Source organism: Mercenaria mercenaria, chromosome 14 (genome assembly GCF_021730395.1).
Source record: "Mercenaria mercenaria strain notata chromosome 14, MADL_Memer_1, whole genome shotgun sequence".
NCBI classification, from domain to species: Eukaryota; Metazoa; Mollusca; class Bivalvia; order Venerida; family Veneridae; genus Mercenaria; species Mercenaria mercenaria.
Genome location: NC_069374.1, coordinates 41,012,139 through 41,036,009, shown reverse-complemented (window position 1 = coordinate 41,036,009; position 23,871 = coordinate 41,012,139). Strand labels below are relative to the sequence as shown.

Genomic DNA, 23,871 nt, shown 5'->3' with positions numbered 1-23,871 from the left:
TTGAGTACACCACCCCTACTGACTTTGGGGTCACCAGGTCAAAGGTCAAGGTCACAGGGGCCAACGTTAACTTTTTGCATGAAGGCACTTTACTCGCGAACCACATCACCCAGGACCTTCAAACTTTACTTGCTGATAGTACTTTATGAGTACACCACTCCTACTGACTTTGGGGTCACCAGGTCAAAGGTCAAGGTCACAGGAGCCAACGTTAACTTTTTGCATGAAGGCACTTTGCATGCGAACCACTTCCCCAGGACTTCAAACTTCACATGCTGATAGTACTTATTGAGTACACCACCCCTTCTGACTTTGGGTCACCATGGTCAAAGTCATAAGGTGTTGCGGGGGCATTTGTCACCATTAGTGACAGCTCTTGTTTGCTTCTAGCAACTCAAGCAGAGGTGTCAAAATTTTTCACACCTTTGGCGGTCAGAATGTATAGGTTAATTTAAAATTTTCGCATTCTTTGAGAATTGAGTGGTGTATTCGCCGACTATTTTAAATGTTTGTTTGTTAGTTTATTTGATCTGATAGTGAGAGATTAATTATTGATGAAAGGTTGAAGAAAAGTTTTATTGATCAAATATTGATCAATTACTGTTTGTTTTAGATTAAAGCAAGTATGTTATTACTTATTACATCTTTTCTGCAGGATCAAGAAGATGAAAATGAGATCTTAACATTTTAATCAGCAGTTGTTTGCGTGCAAATAAAGGAAATAATATAGCCTTTTCATAAAATTGAGATGATGAGATCTTAAATTGAAGAAGAAAATTGTAAATTCGAGTATAGTTTTTGCCGAGCCCACTTGTGGAAGCGAAGACATAGTCGTCCAAAAGGCTGTTAGGTGAATGTGTGTGCGTTTTGCATCCGTCCATGTGTACGTGTATGTGTCTGGACCATAACTTTGACATGCATTGAGCGATCTTGTTTATATTTGGCTTGAATGTTAACCTCAGTGAGACGGAGTGTCATGCGCAAACCCCTGGTTCCTGTCTCAAAGTCAAAGTTGGAGGTCAAAAATCATGTCAGATCTTGTCAGGCTCATAACTTTGACATGCATTGAGGAATCTTATTGTATCCCCCAACAACAAAGTTGTAAGGGAGGGTATACTGGTTTAGGGTTGTCTGTCCGTCCGTTGAAGACACAATCTTGGATGCACCATCTCTCCTCATCCCCTTGACACAATTTAATGAAACTTCGCACAGTGATCATACACAATAGTGCATGGGGCTGTAAGGTTCTCAGAAAAAAAAATTGCAGTTACGGGACTTTGTTTTTTGTTATAACTATAACTGACACAATCTTGTGCGCACATCTCTCCTCATCCTTGACACAATTTATGAAACTTCACACAAGTGATCATAAAAACAATAGTTGTGCATGGGGCATGTAAGGTTCTTTCAGAAAAAAAAATTGCAGGGTTACGGGACTTTGTTTTTTGTTACTATACTATATACATAGACACAATCTTGTGCGCACCATCTCTCCTCATCCCCTTGACACAATTTAATGAAACTTCACACAAGTGATCAGTAAAAACAGTAGTTGTGCATGGGGCATGTTAGGTTCTTTCAACAACAAAAATTGCTGTAATGAGTTATGGGACTTTGTTTCTTGTTAACATACTATGTACATACAGTCTGCATATGCAATCTTGTGCGCGCCTAATCTTCCGAACCCTTGCACACAATTAAATGAAACACAAGTGATCAGTACCAACCCTAGTTGTGCATTGTGCATGTTACTTTCTTTTAGATAAATGCTCTGCATAGTTATGGAACTTTGTTTTTATGCCCCCGGCATCTGCTGATGTGGGAGGCATAAAGTGATTGTCCTGTCCGTCCTTCCGTTCGTACGTCCGTTCGTCCGAGCACATGATTGGTACCTTAGGTGGTAGGAGGTGTGGCCTAGGACAATAGAAATCCTTTGTATTCATTCCTTAACCACTTAATTCTTTTGTTCCTTAAGTGGTCATTCTGTTGTTTTCAAACAATGGAATGACCACCTAATACATGAATCGTATGGGTGTGCGTCCGTACGAGGTTAACCAAATGGGACCGTTTCGTCTAGCATCAATACCCCTAACTAGAATGACTTGATACTAATGCAGATGTAACCTGTGACCATTCCTCCTCTTCAGACATCACCTGACCTCAGTTTGACCTTGACCTTGACCTCGTTTTGGACTTAGGTTGCTTTGTATCGACAAGGATGCCACCGGGGGTATCAAGCGTTTATTGATTGCAGCTTCTTGTTTGTTACTATACTGTATACATACAGTCTATATACATACAGTCCACATAATTATGCAATCTTGTGTGTGTCAAATTGCAATGTACTGTGTCAGTGCAAGCGGGGGGTACATTCATCACTTTTAGTGATAGCTCTAGTTTATATTTGGCATGAATGTTTAACTCACTGAGATGGAGTGTCATGTGCAAACCCCAGATTCCTATCTCAAAGGTCAAGGTAACGGTTAGGGGGTCAAAGAGCCGGCTGGACATATTTCCTGTGGGCATCTAGTTCAAATAAAGTCTTAGTTGTTTCTTCCCATGTGCCATTTACTAATAACATATTGAAACGTCTTATCATAGATAACTTTTGTAATACGTTTCTAGCTCACCTGTCACATAGTGACAGGGTGAGCTTTTGTGATCGCCCTTCGTCCGTCTGTTCACAATTTCCTTGTGAACACGATAGAGACCACATTTTGTATTTGATTTTAATCAAACTTGCACACAACTTGTATGGGCATAATATCTTGGTTCCTTTCGAAAACTGGCCAGATCCCATCATGGGTTCCAGAGTTATTAGTGAGTAGGTTATAGGAAAAAGATGTTTCCATTTGTGAAGAAAGCACCAAACTTTGTAACTATTTTGAAGTATGCTGAATCCAAAAAAAGGAGGAGACACGCAGTTCACTAACCTTAATTAGCTTAAAATGAGGCCCCAAAAAGGGACCTATATTTTATTTATTTTAATCATATATTTTTGAAAGCAATGTCCAAAAGGTTAATTTATAACCTAAATAAGTAACTATTATTGACATAATATTTATTTAGTTACATATTATACACATTTAATATATATGACATTGACAAATGACATAGATGAGGCCCTAAAAGGGGGGGGGGAATTGTTTAAAAATTTCATTTACAGGATGTCTATTTTTAAGTGTGAATATTATTTTACTCAGGTAAACAAAACTAATTTTAGTATTAGATTATATCAAAATATTATTTAAACATTCTTTACATTTTGAGGTTCATTAAGGGTATTTTATAAAACAAGTTCACATATACGTACATAATTCATATAATCGATTTTACAGTATTTATACTGTACATGGGGTACCGTCAGTTCGATTTCCCTATTAAGCATTCAAAAGAGCAGCTAAAGAAGAGGTTATTTTGTGTTTTTCTTTTAATTCAATATCTAATTTAAATTCATGTAAAATGTATTATACAGAACATAATGTATATGTTTTTCAAGACAATTAATGACTTCAAGCTTAAGCATACAATCATCCTAATGCTTTCTTTACAACAAAAGAAAATGGAATGTGAGCTAAATATATTGTTGTATTTATTATTGCTATTTTATACTATATTCAGTGATACTTATTTATTTGAATTTGATTAAGATTTGAAGTTTTAGAATCAGTCTAAATTCCACTTTCTTGAAAACAGCACTGGTATTGTATGATAGATTAACCTTTTTACGGTTTGAACCAACGATTTTCCTATTGATCTGACAACATCTTTACCACTAGACGGTCTCTCTCACTGAACCTCTCCACAGAGCTTATAACTATATTTCTAAAGTGCAGTGATTTACTGCAGACACCCCAAGAACGCAAATAGTTACATATAAAAAATTGTTTAAGATGAAAATATGATACAGAAATAAAGAAAGTCATACCAAATAGAGTTAGATGCAAATTTTTGAAGTTAAAGATTAATCGATTAGTTTATAAACAATGTCTCCTTAAAATATACTGAGCTACAGTTATCTTGCATATTAAGCCTTTTGACAAATAACGAAATAGTGTATTTTCTGTCTTAGGTTCCAAATCGGCCTATATAATGATATCATATATCTGATAAAGAAATGATCATTCAGAACATTGTACTTGTGGGTCAGAGTTGAGTATACTCTGCATCTCGTTATAGCCGATGGAGCTCATTCAGCATGGGTAAACTGGCTATTACTGGCTGTCCTAGTTATAATCATAGCAGTCTGTCTGCTGATATGTGCTCTTTGTCCAATACAGTGTTGGGAATACCTCTCAGTAGCGCAATTATTAGTCCAAGAATAATTACTTGTTTAGGGTAATGTCCCAAGCATTTTTTTGTGAACTTACAAAAGTTGAAAGAAAAGTAACAGTCAAAATAACCTACATAAACAACTTTTAATTTTAGGCATGACAACCCTTTCAGTATTTAACGAATTTGATGAGTTTCCTCCAACTTATAGCAGCTAATTATGAAGCGTATTACATAATTAAAGCCAAGTACCAGTTCTCTTGACCATTTCCAGTTGAAAGGATTAGCAATGTCAATGTATACTATAAATTCCTGTCTACAACCTGCTTGGTACAATGTTTTTTGCTACATACATGAACATCTCTCAGGGGGTTGCTTTCAGTACATCTAATTGCTTAAGAAAATATATTCTCTGGCTTCATTTTTAGCTCATCTGATTTTTTGAAAAAAAAATGATGAGTTATTGTCATCACTTGAGCGGTTGTCGGTGTCGGCGTCGGTGTTGCCTGGTTAAGTTTTATGTTTAGGTCAGCTTTTCTCCTAAACTATCAAAGCTATTGCTTTGAAACTTGGAATACTTGTTCACCATCATAAGCTGACCCTGTATAGCAAGCAACTTAACTCCATCTTGCTTTTTGCAAGATTTATGGCATTTTGTACTAGCAAATATCAATTCTGGTTAAGTTTATGTTAGGTCAACTTTTCTCCCAAACTATCAAAGCTATTGCTTTGAAACTTGGAATACTTGTTCACCATCATAAGCAGACGCTGTACATCAAGAAATATAACTCCATCTTGCTTTTTGCAAGAATTATTGCCTTTTGGACTTAGAAAATATCAATTCTTGTTAAGTTTTATGTTTAGGTGAACTTTTCTCCTAAACTATCAAAGCTATTGCTTTGAAACTTGCAACAGTTTTTCACCATCATAAGCTGACCCTGTACAGCAAGCAACATAACTCTATCCTGCCTTTTGCAATAATTATTGCCCCTTTTGGACTTAGAAAATCATTTTCTTGGTTGAGTATTATGTTTAAGTCGACTTTTCTCATAAACTATCAACTATGCTTAAACTTGCAAGTTTTTCACATCATAAGTGCACTGTACATAGAACTAACTCTATCTCTTTTTCAGAAATGGTCCTTTTAACTTGAAATCTTGCTATTCATATAACAAAAATCAATGAGTACACCCGACCAACTTTCTCCATTGCATGTGCCTCTACTTAACCGTATACCATAAGTAAGATCCTCCTTCAACGTATAACGTATCACACCAGATAATGCATATAAAGAAGGTTAGCTTTAAGTCTACGTTCTTTGATGTGTCTTTTCCTGTTAAATTTTGTCCTTGTTTTTATGCAAAACAGACTGCTTACTATGGAATTAGTCAGCATGTACCAGAACTGTTTGGAATGGTCAAATGAAGCTACAGCTAACAACTAGCAAACTGTTTTACTATAGAAAATAACAGTGTGTATCAGTGTTGGTTGCGCCTAACATTACCCCTTTGTGGTTTTGTTTTTATGCATCTGCCATGATGCCCGTCAAGTTTTTAGCTCACCTGTCACGTAGTGACAGGGTGAACTTTTGTGATCGTCCGTCCGTTGTCCGTCCACAATTTCTTGTGAACACAATAGAGACCACATTTTGCAAGCAAGTTTTATCAAACTTGTACAAAACTTGTATTGGCATGATAGCTTGGTTCCTTTCGAAAACTGGCCAGATCCCATCATGGGTTCTAGAGTTATTGCCCCGTAAAGGGCCAGAATTTGCGTGTGTGCGTCAACAATTTCTTGTCTGCACGATAGTGGTTTCATTTATGATTTAATTTTAACCAAACTTACACATAACTTGTATCACCAGAAGATCTTGGTTCCTTTCTTGAACTGGCCAGATCCCATTATGGGTTCCAGAGTTATGGCCCCTGAAAGAGCCAGAATTAGCTATTTTGACCTTGTCTGCACAATAGCAGCTTCATTTATGATTTTATTTTAACCAAACTTGCACACAACTTGTATCACCAGAAGATCTTGGTTTCTTTTTTGAACTGGCCAGATGCCATAATGGGTTCCAGAGTGATGGCCCCTGAAAGAGCCAGAATTAGCTATTTTGACCTTGTCTGCACAATAGCAGCTTCATTTATGATTTGAATTTAATCAAACTTGCACAAAACTTGTGTCACTATAAGATCTCAGTTCCTTTCTTGAACCGGCCAGATCACATAATGGGTTCCAGAGTGATGGCCCCTGAAAGGGCCAAAATTAGCTATTTTGACCTTGTCTGCACAATAGCAGCTTCATTTATGATTTGATTTTAACCAAACTTGCACATAACTTGTATCACCATAATATCCTGGTTCCTTTCTTGAACTGGCCAGATTCCATTATGGGTTCCAGAGTCATGGCCCCTGATAGGGCCAGAATTAGCTATTTTGACCTTGTCTGCACAATAGAGGCTTCATTTATGATTGAATTTAATCAGTCTTGCACATAACTTGTATCACCATAATATCCTGGTTCCTTTCTTGAACTGGCCAGATTCCATTATGGGTTCCAGAGTTATGGCCCCTGAAAGGGCCGAAATTAGCTATTTTGAGCTTGTCTGCACAATTGGAGCTTCATTTATGATTTGATTTTAACCAAACTTGCACACAACTTGTATCACCATAAGATCTCGATTCCTTTTTATATTCCGGAAGGGACGTATTATGTTATCGCCTCGGTGTCCGTCAGTCTGTCTGTCTGTCTGTCTGTTGGTTAGCAGTTTCCCTTCCGCTTTGTAACTCTTGAACCTCTTGAAGGATTTCAAAGAAACCTGACACAAATGTTCACCTTGTCGAAATGAGGTGCAGAGCGCATGTTTCGGATGGCTCACTTCAAGGTCAAGGTCACACTTAGGGGTCAAAGGTCATATGACTTTGTTTTGTGTGTATATTGCTCTGCATTTGCATTGCATTGCAGTGCTCTTAATTTCTTATTTGGCAGATCCTACTTTTGTTCACTTACAATTTTTTTTTTTTATTACTTCTCTTTTATGTTACTATAAATAGTTTATTTAGTAACTTTTATATTATTGCCCGTAGGGAAAAACCGAGACCACTTTTCTGTGGTACAACATGGATGGTACCTCCAAGTTTTAGGGGTATTTTGACATATCTTTACCTTGTAAGAATTTTTTTTTTCTTTTTGGTTAAATTTCTTCCCATTGTTTTTCCTGTCCTTTGGACTTAGATATTTTTTCTGAGTCAACTTAGATTTATTTTTAATTTCTTCCCTTTAAAAACTACTGGCCTGATTTGAAAATAATTTTAAATGAAGTAACTTTAAGAAAACTTAAGCTATATTTTCTCACAATTCTTTTGATTGATCTTGATTATGATTTTTTGATCTTCTTGTCCTTAAGTGCAGTGATAACAGGTGAGCGATATAGGGCCATTATGGCCCTCTTGTTTTTTTTATTGGTCAATTTCCCTTAGAGTTATTGCCCTTGATTTAATGAAACATCCACATCTGCAGCCATTTCTAAGTAACAAGCTGGTAGAATTTCATGAAACTTGAAATAAATATGAACCAACATACTTCGATGATGCCTTTCATTTTTTTAGCTCACCTGACACAAAGTGACAAGGTGATCTTTTGTGATCGCACAGCTTCCGTTGTCCATGCGTTCCTCCGTAAACTTTTGCTTGTGACCACTCTAGAGGTCACATTTTTCATGGGATCTTTATGAAAGTTGGTCAGAATGTTCATCTTGATGATATCTAGGTCAAGTTTGAAACTGGGTCATGTGTGATCCAAAACTAGGTCAGTAGGTCTTAAAATAGAAGATCCTTGTGACCTCCCTAGAGGCCATATTTTTCAGTGGATCTTCATGAAAATTGGTCAGAATGTTCACCTTGGTGATATCTAGGTAAAGTTTGAAACTGGGTCACGTGCGGTCAAAAACTAGGTCAGTAGGTCTAAAAATAGAGAAACTTTGTAACCTCTCTAGAGGCCATACTTTTCAATGGATCTTCATGAAAATTGGTCAGAATGTTCACCTTGATGATATCTAGGTCAAGTGTAAAACTGGGTCACATGCAGTCAAAAACTAGGTCAGTAGGTCAAATAATAGAAAAACCTTGTGACCTTCCTAGAGGCCATATTTTTCAAGGATCTTCATGAAAATTGGTCAAAATGTTCACCTTAATGATATCTAGGTCAAGTTTGAAACTGGGTCAGGTGCGATCAAAAACTAGGTCAGTAGGTCTAAAAATAGAAAAACCTTGTGACCTCCCTAGAGGATGTTAACCTTGATGATATCTAGGTCAAGTTCGAAACTGGGTCACATGCGGTCAAAAACTAGGTCAGTAGGTCAAAAAATAGAAAAACCTTGTGACCTCTCAAAAGTCAATACTTTTCAATGGATCTTCATGAAAATTGGTCAAAATGTTCACTTTGATGATATCTTTCAGGTTGTAAACTGGGTCACGTGCCATCAAAAACTAGGTCAGTAGGTCAATTAATAGAAAAACCTTGTGACCTCTCTAGAGGTGATATTTTTCATGAGATCTGTATGAAAGTTGGTCTGAATATTCATCTTGATGATATTTAGGTCAAGTTCGAAACAGGGTCAGCTGCGGTCAAAAACTAGGTTAGTCTACATCGTCTGTGTGTCCATGCGTAAACTTTTGCTTGTGACCACTCTAGTTTAAGATCCAGCCTTGAAATTTGGATGACATGTACAGTTTTGCACACCAATCTTTTAACTGTCTTTCAGTGACCATAAATATGACCTACTGATCTACTTTCTAATATTTTAGCATCAGTTTGCCATTTGAAACGTGGTTCAATATACTCAGGTGAGCGATTTAGGGTCATCATGACCCTCTTGTTTTTTAATTGGACAGGTCAATTTTCCTTAGAGTTATTGCCCTTTAAAAGTGTTAAAAATCTACGATTTGTACATAACAAACCAACCAATTGGTAGAATTTCATTAAACTTCTTTGATTCTTTACCACGAACATTTATTATAAACATGTGAAGTTGTGTACCCACACCTGGTCACCACCTTGCTTTGGTCACCCCCCGAATTTCGTTCTTTTTTAGTATTTTTTTTTCAAACCTTCCATGAATATTTATCAACATCCAAAGTTGTACCGTTCCCCGACCTCCCTCCTCCACCCAGTCATGCCCACCACCCCGATCATGCATCACCCCACCCCTTCACACACACACACCCACCCCCCACCCATTTTTATGTCTCCCCCAGGAGACATATTGTTTTTGCCCTGTCCATCCGTCCTTCCGTCCGTCCGTCCGTACGTCACACTTCATTTCCGAGCAATAACTGGAGAACCATTTGACCTAGAACCTTCAAACTTCATAGGATTGTAGGGCTGCTGGAGTAGACGACCCCTATTGTTTTTGGGGTCACTCCGTCAAAGGTCAAGGTCACAGGGGCCTGAACATTGAAAACCATTTCCGATCATTAACTAGAGAACCATTTGACCTAGAACCTTCAAACTTCATAGGATTGTAGGACTGCTGGAGTAGACGACCTCTATTGTTTTTGGGGTCACTCCGTCAAAGGTCAAGGTCACAGGGGCCTGAACATTGAAAACCATTTCCGATCAATAACTAGAGAACCACTTCACCCAGAATGTTGAAACTTCATAGGATGATTGGTCATGAAGAGTAGATGACCCCTATTGATTTTGGGGTCAGTCAGTCAAAGGTCAAGGTCACAGGGGCCTGAACATGGAAAACCATTTCCGATCAATAACTAGAGAACCACTTGACCCAGAATGTTGAAACTTCATAGGATGATTGTACATGCAAAGTAGATGACCCCTATCGATTTTGGGGTCACTCCATTAAAAGTCAAGGTCACAGGGGCCTCACCACAAAATGGGTATATCTCCGTAACTAATGAAGATACTGATTTGAAATGTCATTTATGCCATCAGATGGACTCTTGACAATCAGGGTAGATAACTTTTGACTGAATTTATGACAAATTATTCTCCTTTATTTTATGTAAATGAATATACCTCAGCAGCATCTAATGAGATTGGTTTTAAATGTTATTTTAGTCTTTCGGGGTATGGAATAGTCATGCTAGTACAAAAATGCAGCATTTGAGCCAAGAACCCTCAAAGTTTTATGGAGATTGGCCCTGGCTGGTTATTGTGACCCATAGGTCAAAAGGGACTGCTACAAGAAAATATTTATCCTGATGATATTTAATGTGTATGCCTATGTGATCTTTGTCAAAACTTGTTCTTATCATTAAGAGCAATGGTACTCAGGTGAGCGATATAGGGCCATCATGGCCCTCTTGTTTCGCAAATGTCACGAGTATGTTATTATTACGCATCACCGTTTCCTCTGTAAATGGTCCGGATGACAGTTGGTAAAACAAACTTCAATTTTCTTTGTATGTTGGTCAATGTTTGGGTCACTCGAAACAATGGATAACTCGGGCATTTTGCTCATCCCCTTGTAACCTCGAGCGAGGAACGATTTGCGAATTGAAGAATTTATCCCTTAAGTACATTAATAGTTATCCGAATTTGTTTTCTGTCCAAAGTATATGTATATGTTATGCTTTTGTATTTCAGTTTTTTTTGTCAAAACATCACAGCTTATCAGCAGTAAGTTAAAGGTTGTACTGATAGAAAAGTTGGGTTTTTTTTCACAAAAATTGAATATGTAAATTTATTTAATTAACTGCATTAATTGGTTATACTTTGCTTCCCATTTTTGTTTATGAACACTTCAGATACTAACAATGTTAGTGTAATGTAATTGTCATTCTCTAAACAAGTGCTATAAAGTATTTAATACGATAAGGATTGTTGACACATGGTCATAAAGGCAGAATCACTTGCACAACATGGTATTGATGTTTTAGAGTAATTAGAAAAGCACCATTCATAAAAAGACTTGAGCCACCTGTTTTAATTTAATTGATCCATTGTTATTTTGTCACACTTACATAAGGCCAAAAAAAATTCACCAGGTCAGGTGGGGTCAAAAACTAGATCACCAGGTCAAATCAAAGAAAAAGCTAGTTAACACTATACGCCACATTTATGACTGTATCTTAATGAAACTTGGTCAGAATGTTAATCTTGATGATCTTAAGGTCAAGTTTAAATCTGGGTCAGGTGGGGTCAAAAACTAGGTTACCAGGTCAGATCTAAAGAAAAGCTTATTAACACTCTAGAGGCCACATTTATGATAATGTCTCCCCCAACTGGGTCACTCTTTGGTCAAGGTCTCAGGGGCCTGAACATGGAAAACCATTTCCGATCAATAACATGAGAACCACTTAACCCAGAATGTTGAAACTTCAAAGGATTATTGGATATGCGTAGTAGATGACCCATATTGATTTTGGGATCACTCTATTAAAGGTCAAGGTCACAGGAGCCTTAACATGGAAAAAACATTTCCGGTCAGTAACTTGAGAACTACTTGACACAGAATTTTGAAACTTCATAGGATGATTGGACATGCAGAGTAAATGACCCCTATTGAATTTGGGATCACTCTATTAAATTTCAAGGACGCAGCAAACAGAACATGGAAAGCCATTTCCGTTTAGTTACTTGAGAACCATTTGACCCAGAATGTTGAAACTTCATAGGGTGATAAGAATTACAGAGGAGATGACCCCCATCGTTTTTGGGGTTACTCTATATAAGGTCAAGATTGCAACAAACAGAACATGGAAATCCATTTCCAGTCAATAACTTGAGAACCATTTGACGTGGAACCTTCAAATTTCATAGGGTGATAGAAGTTACAGAGGAGATGACCCCTATTGTTTTTGGGATCACACCATCAAAATTCAAGGTCACAGGGGGCTGAACATAGAAAATTCTTTTCAATCAATAACTTGAGAACCACTTGACTCAGAATGTTGAAACTGTATAGGATGATTGGACATGCAGAGTAGATGACCCCTACTGATTTTGGGGTCACCCGATCAAAGGTCAAGGTCACAGGGACTTGAACATGGAAAACAGTTTCCAATTCATAACTTGAGAACCACTTAGCCCAGAATGTTGAAACGTTGTGGAATGATTGGACATGCCAAATAGATGATTGACTTCCTGCCTATATGACTATGCATTGGGGGAGACATGGGCTTTTCTACAAAAGCATCTTCTAATTAGTCACTACTTCAGCTATAGCGCTATTGGTTATGACAGCAGGAAAATGGCTTTATTGCTGCGGTGGTCCGGGGTTCCATTCCCGACACGGTCATCTTTTTTTCTTGATTTGGAACTTTTAAAATATGTTAGAAACAAAAATTCATATTCTAATGTTCATGATATGACCAAACTTCAATTTGAAAGAAAGATTATTTTTTAGCCAAATCTGGAGGCATGCTGCTTTAAGTTTGAAACGCATGAGAATTGGTCAGAATGTTTGTCTTGGTGACCTTTAGGTCAGTTTGGAACCTCAGGGTCATGTAGAGTCAAAAACTTGGTCATTTGGTCAAATCAAAGGAAAAGCTTGATAACATTCCAGAGGCCACGTTTATGATCCTATCTTCATGAAACTTGGTCAAAATGATGATCTTGATGATCTTTAGCCCAAGTTCAAATCTGGATCATCTGGGGTCAAAAAGCTGGTCAAATCAAAGGAAAAGCTTGTGAACACTCTGGAGGCCACAGTTTTGACTCAATCTTTATGAAACTTTGTCAGAATGTTTGTCCAGATGATCTCTAAGTAAAATTCCAAACAGGATCATCTGGGGTCAAAAACTAGGTCACCTGTTAAAATCAAAGAAAAACTTTGTGCATGCAGTAGGGGCTGCATTTCTCATTTGATGTGCATGAAACTTGGTCAGAATGTTTGTCTGCACGAAATCTCGGATGTATTTTTATCTGGGTAACGTGGGGTCAAAAAATAGGTCACCAGGTATAATGTTCGATACAGATTTAAATACTTATCTTGAATAGTCTAATCTTGACCTTCTGACCTACTCTCCTTATTATTATCTGTGTAAGATTTAAAGTTGCTTTTAGAATTTCTTTCTTTCAGTAATGTAAAAACCAAGCAGGCGGACATAGTGAATTCTGTGTAAATAGCTTTAAGAAGGATGTAATATTAGATTCATTCTTTAATAGACCTAGCTTTCTTGTAAAATGCAGGTGTTAATTATGTCTCCACCAGGAGACATATTGTTTTTGCCCTGTCCGTCCGTCGGTACGTCACACTTCATTTCCGAGCAATAACTGGAGAACCATTTGACCTAGAACCTTCAAACTTCATAGGGTTGTAGGGCTGCTGGAGTAGACGACCCCTATTGTTTTTGGGGTCACTCCTTCAAAGGTCAAGATCACAGGGGCCCGAACATTGAAAACCATTTCCGATCAATAACTAGAGAACCACTTGACACAGAATGTTGAAACTTCATAGGATGATTGGTCATAAAGAGTAGATGACCCCTATCGATTTTGGGGTCACTCCATCAAAGGTCAAGGTCACAGGGGCCTGAACATTGAAAACCATTTCCGATCAATAACTAGAGAACCACTTGACCCAGAATGTTGAAACTTCATAGGATGATTGTACATGCAAAGTAGATGACCCTTATCGATTTTGGGGTCACTCCATTAAAGGTCAAGGTCACAGGGGCCTGAACATGGAAAACCATTTCCGATCAATAACTAGAGAACCCCTTGACCCAGAATGTTGAAACTTCATAGGATGATTGGTCATAAAGAGTAGATGACCCCTTTTGATTTTGGGGTCTCTCGATCAAAGGTCAAGGTCACAGGGGCCTGAACATGGAAAACCTTTTCCGATCAATAACTAGAGAACCACTTGACCCAGAATGTTGAAACTTCATAGGATGATTGTACATGCAAAGTAGATGACTCCTATCGATTTTGGGGTCACTCCGTTAAAGGTCAAGGTCACAGGGGCCTGAACATTGAAAACCATTTCCGGTCAGTAACTTGAGAACCACTTGACCCAGAATGTTGAAACTTAATAGGATGATTGGTCATGCAGAGTAGATGACCCCTAACGATTTTGGGGTCACTCTGTGAAAGGTCAAGGTCACAGGGGCCTGAACATTGAAAACCATTTCCGGTCAGTAACTTGAGAACCACTTGACCCAGAATGATGAAACTTCATAGGATGATTGGTCATGCAGAGTAAATGACCCCTATCGATTTTAGGGTCACTCTGTTAAAGATCAAGGCCACAGGGGCCTGAACATGGAAAACCATTTCCAATCAATAACTTGAGAACCTCTCGACCCAGAATGTTGAAACTTCATAGGATGATTGAACATGCAGAGTAGATGACCCCTATTGATTTTGGGGTCAGTCTATTAAAGGTCAAGGTCACAGTGGCGTGTTCATGTAAAATCATTTTTTGGAAATAACTTGAGAACCACTTGACCTACAATGTTGAAACTTAATAGGATTATTGGACATGCAGAATAGATGACCCCTATTTATTTTGAGGTCACTTGATCAAAGGTCAAGGTCACAGAAGCCTGAACAGTGACTTGAGAACCACTAGGTCAAGAGTGTTGAAATTTAGCGGGATGATTGGACATGCCAAGTAGATGATCCCTATTGCAGCCAACCATCAGTGTCTCTTTGACTTTCGCTCCTGACCCCTATTGACTTCTTGCCTATAGGACTTTGCATTGGGGGAGACATGCGCTTTTTTACAAAAGCATTTTCTAGTTTCAAATTGTAAGTTAATATTTAATGAAAAAACTTTAAACTTTGAAGTTTTAAAAAAAAAACACTCGCATATATTTAGTTCACCAGAGCACAGAGTGGTGGGGATAAGCTATTGTGATCACTCACTGTCCAGCATCTATCGGTCATCTGTTTGGCCATCTATACTTTTCTTCAAACTTTATCTCCTCTGAAACTGTGTGTTGGAAGTTGATGACACTTGGCTGGGATGTTCCTTGGGTGTCTTCTTCCGAAATTGTTCAGAGCTTAAAACAGAAAAGCCATCCAACAAGATCTCCTAAATTGCTGGTCCGATTTTGAAATAATTTCACACAAATGGTCCCTATGTGACCCTCTACAAAGACTGTTCAAATTATTTTGATTTCTCAAAAAACATGGCAGTAAGGGGAGGTGTTTCACTTTTCCCTATATGTATATAGTGGAAACTTTAATAATCTTGTATGAAAGTGCTTACCTGATTTTAAAATAATTTCTCACAAATTGTCCTTGTGTGTCCCTCTACCAAGATTGTTCAAATTATTCTGATTGATCAAAAAACATGGCCACCAGGGGGTATGGTCATTTTTGTCGAGCCCGCTTGCGGAAGCGAAGACATAGTTGTCCAAATGTCTGTTCTGTGTATGTGCATCCGTGCGTCCGTCCGGACTTGTTTTTCCGGACCATAACTTTGACCTGCATGGAGCAATCTTGTTTATATTTGGTATGAATGTTAACCTCAGTGAGACGGAGTGTCATGCGCAAACCCCAGGTTCCTATCTCAAAGGTCAAGGTCACACTTACAGGTCAAAGGTCAAATTCAAAAATCACTTTGTCCGGAGCATTTCTTTTTCATGCATGGAGGGATTTTGATGTAACTTGGCACAATTGTTCACCATCATGAGACGGAGTGTCGTGCGCAAGAACCAGGTCCCTTGGTCTAAGGTCAAGGTCACACTTAGAGGTCAAAGGATACAAGAATGACAACTTTGTCCGGAGCATTTCTTCTTCATGCATGGAGGGATTTGATGTAACTTGGCACAAATGTTCACCACCATGAGACAGAGTGTCATGCGCAAGAACCAGGTCCCTAGGTCTAAGGTCAAGGTCACACTTAGAGGTCAAAAGTCAGATACAAGAATGACTTTGTCTGGAGCATTTCTTTTTGATGCATAGAGGGATTTTGATGTAACTTGGCACAATTGTTCATCTTCATGCGACGGAGTGTCATGCATAAGCTCCTAGAATTACTTCCCTTTGTTGTTACTATAAATAGCTTATATTTGTAACTTTTTATTACTGGTCGTAGGGAAAAATCAAGACCACTTTTCTGTAGTACAACATGCATGTTACATCCAATTTTCAGGTGTATTTTGACCTATCTCTACTGGTGTGGACTTTATTGTGGACTTAGAATTTTTTTATATATATTTTTTTTTTTTATTTTTTTTTAGATTTATGTTCCTTTGTTGTTACTTAAAATAACTTATAGTGTAACTTTTTGCAATCTCTTTTTTATTTGGCAAAAATGTTTGCCTCAATGAGATAAGGAGTGTCATGTACAACTCCCAGTCCTTTTGACAGCTGGCGGGCTCGACATATTGCCCGTGGGCATCTAGTTCCCTATATGTGTTGGCCTGATTTAAAAATAATTTCACACAAATGGTCCTTATGTTAATCTCTACCAAGATTGTTAAAAATTATTTAAAAATTATAACTCAGGTGAGTAATTTAGGGCCATGATGGCCCGTTTGTTGCAAGTGGAAATTTTGGGCTGAATGGTGTGGTTGCTCTGGTAACAACAAGTTGTACATATTTCCATTATTGATTGAGAACACATACCCAAAGAAAACATTTATTGCTAAGTTAGTCTTCTTGTGTGTTTGTGAAAATCTACATTAAATTTTATTGCTAGGCTAGCCATGTGTGTTTGTAGCCCTGTGTGTTTGTAGAAATCTACATTAAATTTTATTGCTAGGCTAGCCCTGTGTGTTTGTAGAAATCTACAATAAATTTTATTGCTAGGCTAGCCCTGTGTGTTTGTGAAAATCTACAATAAATTTTATTGCTAGGCTAGCCATTTTTGATTGTGAAAATCTACATAAAAAAAACAAACTTGAATCGATTTCAAGTTATTTGTCCAATGTCGCTGTTCACTTTAATGAAAATGATTATTAGTCCCCTACTGGTTGAAAACCAGTTTTAGGGACTATAGGAATGTGCTTTTCTGTCCGTCATTCTGTCACTTTAATGAAAATGATTATTAGTCCCCTACTGGTTGAAAACCAGTTTCAGGGACTATAGGAATGTGCTTTTCCGTCCGTCATTCCGTCCGTCTGCAGTTTCGTGTCCGGTCCATAACTCTGTCATCCATGAAGATATTTTAATATTACTTGGCACAAATGTTCCCTATGATGAGACAACATGTCATGCACAAAACTCGGACCCCTAGCTTAAAGTTCAAGGTCACAATTGGAGGTCAAAGGTCAACAGGGCCTTTTTCCTGTCTGGTCCATAACTCTGCCATCCATGAAGGGATTTTAAAATTATTAGGCACAAATGTACCTCATAATAAGACGTGTGTCATGCACAACTTTCAGACCCCTAGCTCAAAGGTCAAGGTCACACTTGGCAGTCAAATGTTAACATGGCATGAACAGGGTCTATTTCCTGTCCAGTCCATAACTCTGCCATCCATGAAGAAATTTAATATTACTTAGCACACATGTTCCCCATGATGAGATGACCTGTCATGCACAAAATCCGGACCCTAGCTCAAAGGTCAAGGTCACAATTTGAGGTCAAAGGTCAATAGTTTTTTTCCTTTACGGTCCAGAACTCTGTCATCCATCAAGGGATTTTAATATTACTTGGCATAAATATTCCCCATGATGAGACGATGTGTCATGTGCAACACCCAAAGGTCAAGGTCACACTTGGAGATCAAAGGTCAATGGGACATTTTTCCTGTCTGGTGTATAACTTTGTCATGCAAAACAGGATTTGAATATTACTTGGCACAAATGTTCACCACTATGAGACGGAGTGTGATGCGCAAGAACCTGGTCCCTAGGTCGAAGGTCAAGGTTGCACATAGAGGTCAAAGGTCAGATACAAGAATGACTTTGTCTGGAACACTTCTTTTTCATGCATGGAGGGATTTTGGTGTAACTTGGCATAAATGTTCACTACCATGAGACAGATTGTTGTGCGCAAGAACCAGGTCCCTAGGTCTAAGGTCAAGGTCACACTTAGAGGTCAAATGCCAAATTCAAGAATGACTTTGTCCGGAGCATTTCTTCTTTATGCATGGAGGGTTTTTGATGTAGCTTGGCACAAATGTTCACCACCATGAGGCACTCTTGTTTTTAGAATTATGTCCCCTTGTTTTACTATAAACAGCATATATTGTAACTTACTTATTACAGGCTCCGCTTCGAGTGCGGGAGGTCGTGGGTTCGATCCCCAGGCGTGTCATACCAAAGGCGTAAAAAATGGTACTAGCAGCTTCCTCGCTTGGTGCTCAGCATTAAGGGGATAGTGTTAGGACTGGTCAGCCCGGTGTCAGTATAATGTGACTGGGTGGGGTATCATGCCACGTGTCTACGGTGTGATATTCCAGTGAGGCATCACTATAAAGTTGGGCATTTTGCTCACAGCTACAAGTAGACACCGTCGTTTATATGACTGAAAAGTTATTGAAAAAGACATTAAACCCGAACACACACACACATACTTATTACAGGCCTTAGGGAAAAATTGAGACCAGTTTTCTGTGGTACAACATGCATGTTACATCCAATGTTTAGGTGTATTTTGACCTATCTCTACCTGGTAAAGAGTGTTGTGTGGACTTGTATAGATTTTTTTTTTTTTTTTTTTTTTTTTTTTTTTTAATACTATAAATAACTTATATGATACCTTTTTGATAATTGGCCAAAAAAAAAATGCTATAATTGAAAACAACTATAGGTTTTTATATATACAAATTTGAGTCCAAGTGTTTTGTTATAACAGATTGTATATATAGTACAATATTGTATATACATTATTGACAGAGATCAGTTCATTATGTTATACTGCAGAAGAGAAAATTAGGTGTCTTCATTCACTTATTCTCTTGAGGATTTTTCATTTATGCCTGTTGATGTTATTCATGATGATATGAGGAGGCTATGCAAAGAAACTTTCTGGATACACAAACTCATAACATTATATCCAGACGGTATGAATGCCAAAGTGATTTACCTGCTTAATGACTATTATGTTTATAATAATAACAATGTTATTGTTAGTTTCTCTTTGTCAGTATTATATTTTATAGAAACTTTTCATATCTTACTGATCCGATAGCCTGCTATTACAAATATACCTTTTGCTGTATTTTTGTTAAATGCATTTTGCCGCTTATGTCTGTAACGTTGTTTAGTGTGTTGGTACTATTTTTCATGCTGACGTTACATCAGTTCCGCTATTTATGTATTACCCTGATGAAGCCTTTCGGCAAAAAACGTCAGTATATTAAAATTGTAATAGTTTTTTAGTGTTTGGTGGTATTTTTCTACTGTATGAAAATCTTTATAAAATTTTATTGCTAGGCTAGCCCTGTGTGTTTGTGGAAATCTACATTAAATTTTGTTGTTAGGCTAGCCCTGTGTGTTTGTGAAAATGTTGATTTTCTGTAAGGATATACTCCTTTTATTTTCTACAAAATCAAAATTTGTAGAACTGAAGGTAATTTGAGGAATCATTATGCCCCCCTTCAAAGAAGGAGGGATATATTGTTTTGCAGATGTCGGTTGGTTGGTTGGTCTGTATGTAGACCAATCCGTTTCCAGATGATAACTCTAGAACGCCTGGGCCTAGGATTATGAAAGTTGATAGGAAGGTTGGTCATGACCAGCAGATGACCCCTATTGATTTTGAGGTCAGTAGGTCAAAGGTCAAGGTCATAATGACCCGGAACAGTTTATCAGTTTCTGGATAATAACTCAAGAATTCTTGGGCCTAGGATTATGAAAGTTGATACGGAGGTTGGTCATATAACCAGCAGATGACCCCTATTGATTTTGAGATCAGTAGGTCGAAGGTCAAGGTCACAGTGACCTGGAAAAGTTAAGCAGTTTCCGGACAGTAACTTGAGAACACTTTGGCCTAGGAAAATGAAACTCGATAGGGAGGTTGATCATGAACAGTAGATGATCCCGATTGATTTGGAGGTCAAAGGCCAAAGGTGACTCGGAACAGTTAAATGGTTTCTGAATGATAACTCAAGAACTCTTGGGCCTAGGATCATGAAAGTTGATAGGGAGGTTGGTCATGACCAGCAGATGACCCCTATTGATTTTTGAGTTCAGTAGACCAAAGGTCACATTGAACCACTTCTGGACATTAACTTGAGAACGTTTTGGCTTAGGATCACGAAACTTAATAGGGAGGTTGATCATGACCAGCAGGTGATCCTATTAAGTTTTAGGTCAGTAGATTAAAGGTCAAGGTCACATTGACCCAGAACAGTAGATCTTTTGTGTACAGTGACCAAATGATTTCTGATCCTTGTGCAATTACTGAATGCATCAAGGGGGGCATTTCATGTTCTACAAGCTCTTGTTTTGCTGTTGTGCCAATGTATGCTGTATTAGGAACATGTTGATGATCCTGTTCATAATTTAACAACACAATGAAAGGGCCTAGCTTTGTGATAAATTTCTAACTTCTACAAAAGATCTTCCTGTTGCAATTGTAGGCTTCCACCACAGGTGATGGCAGTAAAATGGTGAGCATGGATGATTTCAATATTTTACGAGTGATAGGACGAGGAAGTTATGCCAAGGTGATATTGGTGGAGCAGAAAAGATCAAAACGTCTCTATGCAATGAAAGTAATCAAAAAAGAGTTAGTGAATGATGATGAGGTAAATATTTTGGAACAGTATTTTGCATTTAAAATAGAAATTTAGACTTGACAGAATAGACCAAAACTTTAGCTATAAAGTAGCTAATATATACTCTACCAGATCAATGTTGTTTTAGAATTTGGTCTGACTTCCATCTTCTCTGTAATATTTGTGTAGCCAACCATTTTATATGAAGTGCATGCTATCAAAATAGACATTCAAGATACAGCAGATTCATGACTGAAATTTGGAGATAAATCATAATTTAGGTCACTTAAAGAGTTGTTCTTCAGTCTGTCTGTCCAAATTTCTGTCATGCGTACCTAAAAAAGTATTTGATCTAGGGTCATCAAATTGCACAGGATTGTTACTCATCTTGTGAAGTTGTGCATCTTGTGTCTTTATGGGCTTTCACACAGCTTGACCAGAGATGTTGCCCAATATACATACAGTGACAGGGATTGGGGGGCAACAGTCTCCTATGAACACACATATAGGTTTTAACATATCTGAGCACAAAGTACTCGAGTGAGCTATGTCGGCATCTGTCAGGTGTCCATCAGTCCACACTTTTCTTCAAACAATATCTCCTTCGACACCATTTGATTGAAGTTGATAAAAGTTGGCCTCGATGTTCCTTGTGTGGTCCTCTTCCAAATTTGCTCAAGCGGTTCCGCTTGGTTGCACATAGGGCCACCAGAGCTACAAGTATGGAGAGCTGTCCTACTTGACCTGGCGTTGGCGTCCGTCTGCGTCCGCATCATAGTTAAAGTTTTAATGCACTTTCTCTTTATCTCTGTAATTACTTGATGGATTTGTTTCAAACTTAAAATAGTTAGTCACCCACATCATATGGCATAAGGGCCATAAATCTTGCCCAATATTTGATGAATTATCTCCCATTTTTAGCTCACCAGAGCCAAAGACTCGAGGTGTTTTGTGACTGCTCGATGTCCATCGTGCACGGTGCATCCTGTGTCAACAATTTCTAAAAAAATCTTCTTCTTCAAAACCACTTGGCAAATTTACACCAAGCTTCAAAGGAATGATCCTTGGGTGGCCCCCTTATAAAATTGCCCAAAGAATTGAAATCCATGCAGAACTCTGGTTGCCATGGCAACCAAAAGGAAAATCTTTAAAAATCATCTTGTCCAAAACCACAGTTCCTAAGACTTTTCTATTTGGTATGTAGCATCATCTAGTAGTCCTCTACCAAGATTGTTCAAATTATCCCCCAAGAGTCAAATATGTCCCTCGCACTGGAGGTCACATGGTTTATGTAGACTTATATAGAGAAAAACTTTGAAAATCTTTTTGTCCAAATCACAGGTCCTAGGGCTTTGATATTTGGTATGTAGCATCATCTGTAGGTCCTCTATCAAGATTGTTCAAATTATCCCCTTAAGGTCAAATATGGCCCCACCATGGAGGTCACATGGTTTATATAGACTTATCCAGGGAAAATTTTGAAAATCTGCTTGTCAAAAACCACATGTCCTAGGGCTTTGATATGTTGTATTTAGCATCATCTGTAGTTCCTCTACCAAGAGTGTTCGAATTGTCTCCCTAGGGTCAAATATGGTCCCACCATGAAAGTCACGTTTTATATAGACTTATATAGGGAAAATTTTGAAAATCAGCTTGTCAAAAACCACTGGTCCTAGGGCTTTGATATTTAGTATGTGGCATCATCTAGTGGTCCTCTACCAAGGTTATTCAAATTATCCCCCTAGGGTCAGATATAGCCCTGCCCTGGAGGTCACATGGTTTATATAGACTTACATAAGGAAAACCATTGCCAGTCAATAATTTGAGAACCATTTGACTCAGAATGTTGAAACTTCATAGGATGATTGGACATGCAGAGTAGATGACCCCTATCGATTTTGGGGTCTCTCCATCAAAGGTCAAGGTCACAGGGACCAGAACATGGAAATCCATTTCCAGTCAGTAACTTGAGAACCATTTGACCTAGAACCTTCAAACTTCATAGGGTAATAGAACTTTCAGAGTAGATTATGACCCCTATTGTTTTTAGCTCATCTGTCATGTAGTGACAGGGTGAGCTTTTGCTGTCCGTCCGTCGTCTGTTCACAATTTCTTGTGAACATGATAGAGACCACATTTTGCAAGCAATTTTAATCAAACTTGCACACAACTTGTATTGGCATAATATCTCAGTTCCTTTCGAAAACTGGCCAGATTCCTTCATGGGTTTCAGAATTAAGGCTTTTGGGTTGTGAACATGATAGAGATCACATGTTGCAATTGATTTTATTAGGTCATATGTGACAGGGTGAGCTTTGTCATTGCCCTTTCATCCGTCGTCTGTCCAAAATTTCTTGTGAACACGATAGAGACCACATTTTTAAATCAACTTTAATCAAAGTTGCACACAACTTGTATTGGCATTGTATCTTGGTTCCTTTCGAAAACTGGCCAGATCCAGATCCAATCATAGGTTCCAGAGTTATGGCCCCTTAAAGGTCCAAAATTTGCTATTTTTGGCTTGTAAACACGATAGAGACCACATTTTGCAACCAACTTTAATCAAACTTGCATACAACTTGTATTGGCATCATATCTCGGTTCCTTTTGAAAACTGGCCAGATGCTTCATGGGTTCCAGAGTTATGGCCCCTTAATTAACTTTAATCAAACTTGCATACAACTTGTATTGGCATAATATCTCTGTTCCTTTTGAAAACTGGCCATATGCTTCATGGGTTCCAGAGTTATGGCCCCTTAATTAACTTTAATCAAACTGGCACACAACTTGTGTTGGCATAATGGCAGCCATATAGAGACTTCATTTATGGTTTGATTTGATACAAACTTGCAAAATATCTTTAAGAACAATAGATTTTAGATTCCATGATGAGTCCATCAGATCCAATCGTAGGTTCTGGAGTTACGGCCCCTGATTGACCCCTGAAAGAGCCCAAATTTGGTAATTTTTACCTTGTGAACAAGGTAGAAGTGACATTTTACATTTGATTTTAACCA

The 23,871-nt window shown here is 38.1% G+C and overlaps 1 protein-coding gene across 3 annotated transcripts in view; it reads left to right on the top strand.

Moving 5' to 3' along the window:
- The window catches only part of LOC123527409 (protein kinase C iota type-like), a 213,633-nt gene that overhangs the window by 97,469 nt on the left and 92,293 nt on the right, over positions 1 to 23,871 (top strand). For all 3 annotated transcript variants that reach the window (XM_053523317.1, XM_045306832.2, XM_045306834.2), the window contains exon 9: positions 20,717 to 20,884. In XM_053523317.1, the coding sequence (XP_053379292.1) occupies positions 20,717 to 20,884 (168 nt within the window). The remainder of the gene's footprint in view (positions 1 to 20,716; positions 20,885 to 23,871) is intronic.